The sequence below is a fragment of the Branchiostoma belcheri genome, unplaced genomic scaffold (assembly GCF_001625305.1).
Source record: "Branchiostoma belcheri isolate BF01 breed outbred unplaced genomic scaffold, Haploidv18h27 scaffold145, whole genome shotgun sequence".
NCBI classification, from domain to species: Eukaryota; Metazoa; Chordata; class Leptocardii; order Amphioxiformes; family Branchiostomatidae; genus Branchiostoma; species Branchiostoma belcheri.
Window position 1 is genome coordinate 557053 of NW_017802880.1, and position 6000 is coordinate 563052.

General features: G+C 40.4%; 1 protein-coding gene across 8 annotated transcripts in view; it reads left to right on the forward strand.

The window, feature by feature from the left end:
- The window catches only part of LOC109465000, a 29724-nt gene extending 23982 nt beyond the window's left edge, over positions 1-5742 (forward strand). For all 8 annotated transcript variants that reach the window (XM_019762118.1, XM_019762119.1, XM_019762122.1 and 5 more), the window contains 8 exons: positions 1389-1484; positions 2013-2162; positions 2781-3029; positions 3247-3399; positions 3662-3925; positions 4131-4382; positions 4646-4801; positions 5353-5742. In XM_019762118.1, the coding sequence (XP_019617677.1) occupies positions 1389-1484; positions 2013-2162; positions 2781-3029; positions 3247-3399; positions 3662-3925; positions 4131-4382; positions 4646-4801; positions 5353-5357 (1325 nt within the window). In that variant the 3' untranslated portion in view covers positions 5358-5742. The remainder of the gene's footprint in view (positions 1-1388; positions 1485-2012; positions 2163-2780; positions 3030-3246; positions 3400-3661; positions 3926-4130; positions 4383-4645; positions 4802-5352) is intronic.
- The last annotated feature ends 258 nt before the right edge of the window (positions 5743-6000 follow it).

A 6000-nucleotide genomic window follows, 5' to 3' on the forward strand; every position in this document is an offset into this window, starting at 1 on the left:
TTCGAAATATAGAGTGATGCGATTCAGCATTTCAATCAATATAAAGCAATAGATATCGGGTGAAAAGACAGAAACGCCTACTTGTTTTTAAAAACTTTAATTCACCCTATGTTTTACTTCCCATCCAGTTTTTACTTGCTATACCAACCCGTTTAGTGTTTTTCTAGTACTTTGTTGTGTGAGGTCCTAGAAGGTAGCCTTCCCACCACCAGAGACAGCCGAAGACAACTGAATCTCCGCCTACGGAACGATACACATCTGCATGTTCCTTACTGTAGAACAAACACCTACGGAAGCAGCTTCGTTCCATATACCACACGTCTATGGAACAATCTTCCGAAGGAAGTGAAGGAAGCCACATCTCTCCTCCAGTTCAAACAGAGGTGTAGAGCCCACATGTTGTCATCCCGTCACCACCAGGGGTACCGTAGGCTCGGTGACCGCCGCAGCAACATACTTGCCACGAGACTCCGCATCGGCTGGTGCCAGCTTAACTCCACGCTGGCCAAGTTTAACCTTACCGGCCGGGGATGTGCCTGTGGTGCAACCTCGGAGACAGTCACACATTTCCTCCTGCACTGCCCACTGCACGCAGCGGCACGACAAGACCTTGCCACTGCTGTGTACCGCCTCGTGAGACGGCCCCTCTCCACCAGTGTTCTACTCAACGGGTCCCCGGGCAATGACATCACATTAAACGAAAGCCTCTCACACTCCTTCCACACTTACATCACTTCAACAAACCGTTTCTAGGCACTTCCAGCTGTTCCTTTCTAACCTTGTTATTTAGTATCCTTTTTTTTCTCATATAAGGTAGTCTGACCGTGACTTATTTTATCGACCTCTGACCTCCAAATGTGTTATTTTAGATGTGTACATATATTTACTCGGCTAATTGGAATGATATAGGTTCTTATGATCATTTTTTTTGTAATTTCACACTGTTGATATTATGTGCCCTATATGTTTTGTCCTTATGTGTTGACTCTCTAACATCAGCTTTGCTGCCTTGAGAGTCAGTGTAATGTCTTGTTGCATTTTCAATAAATAAAAAAAAAATAAGGTAGCCTTGTTTCGTAGTGAAGAAGGAAGGGTCAGCACTACGATTGGGAAGGTATAGGAAGAAGGTGGAGAATGAGCGGCCTGTTAGAAATATGTGTATGTCTGTCTTGTTTATTTTGTCGGTTAATGTTTTGTTAGAGCGAGTGGTAGAAAGTTGTCATGGGTCTAGGCGATATATTGAAGTTTCATGCGACACATAAAAAGAAAATGGTTATCAAAAAAACGAATTTTTGCGAAATAAAACATGAGGGAATTCCAAACTTAAAATACTACTAATTACTTTTTGTGGGTTGAAATATTTATTGTGTTTTTACCTGTTTTGAAAGGTATTAAGAAGATGGAGGAAGCCCGTCCCGACGGTACTGTGGACTGTGTGACGGAGTGCCCTCTGACCCACTTTGATGACAAAAACGTGTGCAAACGTATGTGAAAAAATTTGTCCTCGCACCGCACTCACTATTTCATCCAAAATATTTCCTTTGGTTCGATCGTACTTCAGAACTTGAGTCTTATTTTAGGTATATTCTATATAGCCTAGGTATATATTACAGGTCACAGTATCCTAGCTACTAGACATTCAACAAAGAAAATTATAGGAGCATTCTGGGTGATAGGGCATTGTAATTCCTAGAGCAATAAACTGTTATAATTGAATCAGGTTCCTTTATCAATTTAATCCTAAGTTTAGGCCTAAACACAGAATGAACTTTTAAATTTCTGAAATCTTCATGAAGACTTTTTAACTGACGTTATTTGTAAAATCATGCCTCTTCTAGCCCTTGGTGTGCCCATTAGTCGAGTTTTTGTATGTGAAGTCAACCAACCAGTCAAATCGATAGCAATGTTAATTTGGTTTTCATAAAGATATAGCAATGATTAGATGAATTTTATAGTTTCGTAAGTTCTTCAAGTTAACTGTTAAAAAATGAAATATCTCCTATTACAAACAGAATGCAGCAGCTTTTGTAAAGACTTGAGTGCATGGAAAAAGAGGGTCTGCTCTGGTCCCGCTTCAACAGACTGTGACACATGCAAGTATCAACATGAGGGTCGCTGTGTGAAAGGGTGCAGACCTGGGCAGAAAGCTGTGAAGGCCGGAGGTTTGAAATGCTTGTTGTTCCGCTAAAACAGGCATCCTCGTCGTTACGCCATACACACTATGCGTTTTTTTTTCATATAAAACGTTCAAATGTAGCACGGAGTCGCGAATTGAAACTTCTATGGCCCGGGATCTTCTATGGTATACTATCCCTTTATTTCGGCCAATTTTTAGTATTTTTTCCAATGATTGAATATAAAATGAACATATATAACCGTTTGCATTTCTTTTGAGGCTGTATCCTGAACAAATAGGATTTTCCAAAATTAAAGACAATAAAAGATCGACATCTTAAATATGCATTTCGCAGAAAATGACCATATTTCCACGCAACAGAAGTCTTAGTAGACCTTGATATTTTACCATTGTCATTGGCACTGCCTTAAAAAGCCCCCATCCCCACCCCTTCCGGTCGTAGCATGACCAAAAAAGCCCGTTCTAAATAGGGTTAAACTAGTCATCTTGTTGGTGAACGCTGTTTAGTTATGTTGTAGTAGTTGACGTTACACTTTACAATAACATCTGTACCTCCAGTACCAGTAAGCGGTTACCTCCAGTCGTACAGACCTACGGCACTTGAAATACAATTTTGATGATGACCTTCCTTCTCTCTTTATAGGTACATGTCCACAAGGCTACACAAGGTACCAGCGAAGCTGCTTCAAGGTCTTCGGAAATCGTAAAAACTACTACGGGGCCAAGCGAGTTTGCCAGACAGATGGTGGATCTCTGGCTATGCCTAAGGACAGTTCCACCAACAGTTTCCTACTCAACCTGGGAAATAAGATCCGGGGTGGCCCTTTTTTCATCGGGCTCAGCGATCAAAACGCAGAAGGGCAATGGCGCTTTGCTGATAACACGCCTTTAGGTAATTTTAACATACATTACTAATGTCATTACTTTTTGCCAGAGTCAATGAAACATTATAGGCTCGATTAAAGTGAAAACTACATGAGTGGGAACAATTATTTGAATATAAAAAATGTGTAATTAGTTTTGAAGCTTCATATTAAAGTAAATATGGTAAACGACATAGTTCTTAAAATTCTTTCTTTTGCATTAAAAATGTAAACATATTGTTACAGGTAGTTTCACAAACTGGGATCCAGGTGAACCCAACGACTCGCATGTATCAGGTGAGGACTGTGGGGAGTTGAAATCGACAGGGAAGTGGAACGATGTGAAGTGCCACTCGGAAATCCAATACATTTGTGAAGTCAGCCTTACAGCTAGTCACCGTAAGTAGCTTACTACTTACTTATATTCTCTTCAATGCCATCAAAATGAGCGTTATCTTGTATGAGATGGAACGAAGTGCAGTATGAGTCCAAACCTTTAAGTTATCTTTACAAGTTTGATTCATTACATCCGTCAAGTAAAACTATTTCACCACGTAACGAAAAGTACACAATTATGTATCCACTCCGTTGTTTACGCTAGTCATTTTGAAATGTAAATGATGCTTACACATTTAAAACTGTCGTTTCAATTTCGAATCAGAAATGGGGGGCTTCATCTGCCACCAATGTCGTCCCGGCTATGAGTGTAAGCTGGGGGACGAGCGGGAAGTCATCTGTCCAGCGGGAACGGCCAGCAACGGCGATAGGACAATGTGCGTGCCGTGTGCTGCCGGAAAATACAGCAGTACAGCTGCGTCCTCGAGATGTTTGACCTGTCCTGCCGGGCAATACAGCAGGACAAAGGCGTCAACGAATTGTAGGGCCTGTCCTTCCGGACTGGTCAGTCGACCACAGTCGTCTAAATGTAAGTACGTTATCTGGTAAGGCGTCTGTATTTTTTCAATGTGCGACAAATTATCAATACCCAGTCTACTATACAAATTCCCAGAAAACAACGGTGACAAATATTCCGCTGGATTAAGCTTTTTTTTTGTATTTGGGAATATAGGTAAATGTAGCAAGTTAATGCATGAATTAGATCTCCAACATTTGTGTTTTTTTCTACCAAGGTACATGTAAATCAGGGTACACAAAGTTCAAGCGAAGCTGCTTCAAGGCGTTTCGAGATACCAGAAGTTACCATTCGGCCGAGAGAATCTGCCGGGCGGAGGGTGGATACCTGGCAATGCCTAAAGACAGCGCCACCAACGCGCAACTAGTCCGTCTGGGGAATTCCGTCGCGAGAGGGTCCTCTTTTCATATCGGGCTGCATGACCAACGTGTCGAAGGACGATGGTACTTTGCTGATGGGACTTGTCTAGGTACTTTCAATAATTATTTCTTTATATCACGTTAATCTAACAAACTGAGCATTAAGAAGGAGAGGCTCTAGTTAGATGAAAACATGGCTTAATAAGTATAAACGATTCGGCAATTTTAGCTTTAAATAGTGGTCTATGGTTCCATGCGAGGTGCCCCTAAAAATCACAGCCATGGCAACAATAGAGTATTTCTTTTTAATTCACATCACACATCTGTTCTTTTAATCCATCACGGAAGCAAATTTGCAATTGTTGTTTTACAGGCAGATACAAGAACTGGGACCGAGGTGAACCAAACAGCTGGCGTAGAACTAATGAGGACTGTGGGGAATTAAAAACGAGGAATGGGAAATGGAATGATTTGCCCTGTAGCCGCCGTATCCGCTACATTTGCCAAGTCAAACTGCCATATGGCCACTGTAAGTTTTTTTTTCTTCTTGGTTTGGTTTAGTCCGATATCCATAGTAATTCTCTCTTTTTATTTTGAATATTCTGTGAGACCAACAAAGTAATCGTTGTAAAGTCTGGTATGAGCTATATCAGTTTCAGTGTGCCCTTATCAACTTTCCCAGATATCGTTCTTTGTGAGGTTTTAATGCACCAGGCCCTGACTTATCTATTATTTCAAAAGCAAACAATACATTACACTGACTTCCTTGCAGCATGGCTGATATACGTTAGTCAACAATTATACATACATGTACGAGACAACAGGTTACGTTACGCAGATACAATAATTTCTAATTAAACCAGCTGAACAGTTTTAAATGTTCATCTGAAATTTATACAAAATACCATATAAACTAAGTACAGTAACTGTAAATCGAGTAAATCAATCATTAATGCCCTGACTTTAAAATCTATTACGTGCGAAATGGGATATTTCCCATATAACCACTGCCAAAAGATTTGCCTTTTTTGTTTAATGACGATTTTCAAATAAATTTAACGCAAATCTATTATTTTTCAGATTGAGTGCACGTTGTGGATGGATACCACCGGTTTTTCACCCTTAATGAGAAAAGCAGGGAAGGAGAGAGAAACGGATAAACAACTCGGCGATTTTTTTCAAGTAATAAATTACTTTTTTAAACATCCTTTTAAACTCTTTATAGGGTAACAGTAAGGATGATGAAGGTTGGTGATAACATTTATACTTAGATTTATTAATAAAACGAATAAAAACATAAAAGAAATTCCAATCGAACCTGCCCGAAACGCCCAACCAGGGGACTGCAGAAAAGTGGTCACCTTGAATAGGTGGTCTCATTGAAGAGGGTCACCTCACAATATGACTAAAGTTTTAATGAAAAAAGTGTAAAAATCTTTAGATCTGTGGTGAATACACAAAAAAAAAAAACATCGTGCAGCAGTCGAGACAAACTGGCCGGTTTCACTTTGACTTCTCATTAGTTATCATCAATCATCAACACGATCAAAAACGACGCAGTCGCCATGATCCTAACTCACGGCCGCCGAGGTCGTGTTTTCCGGGGATCACCTTGAATAGGTCACTTAATGCTTGCGTCAACTGGGGAAATATTTGGGAACCAGCTTGAACAGGGGGTACTATTGGCAGGTTTGACTGTATGTGAGCCAAACCAAACAAATCAATTAT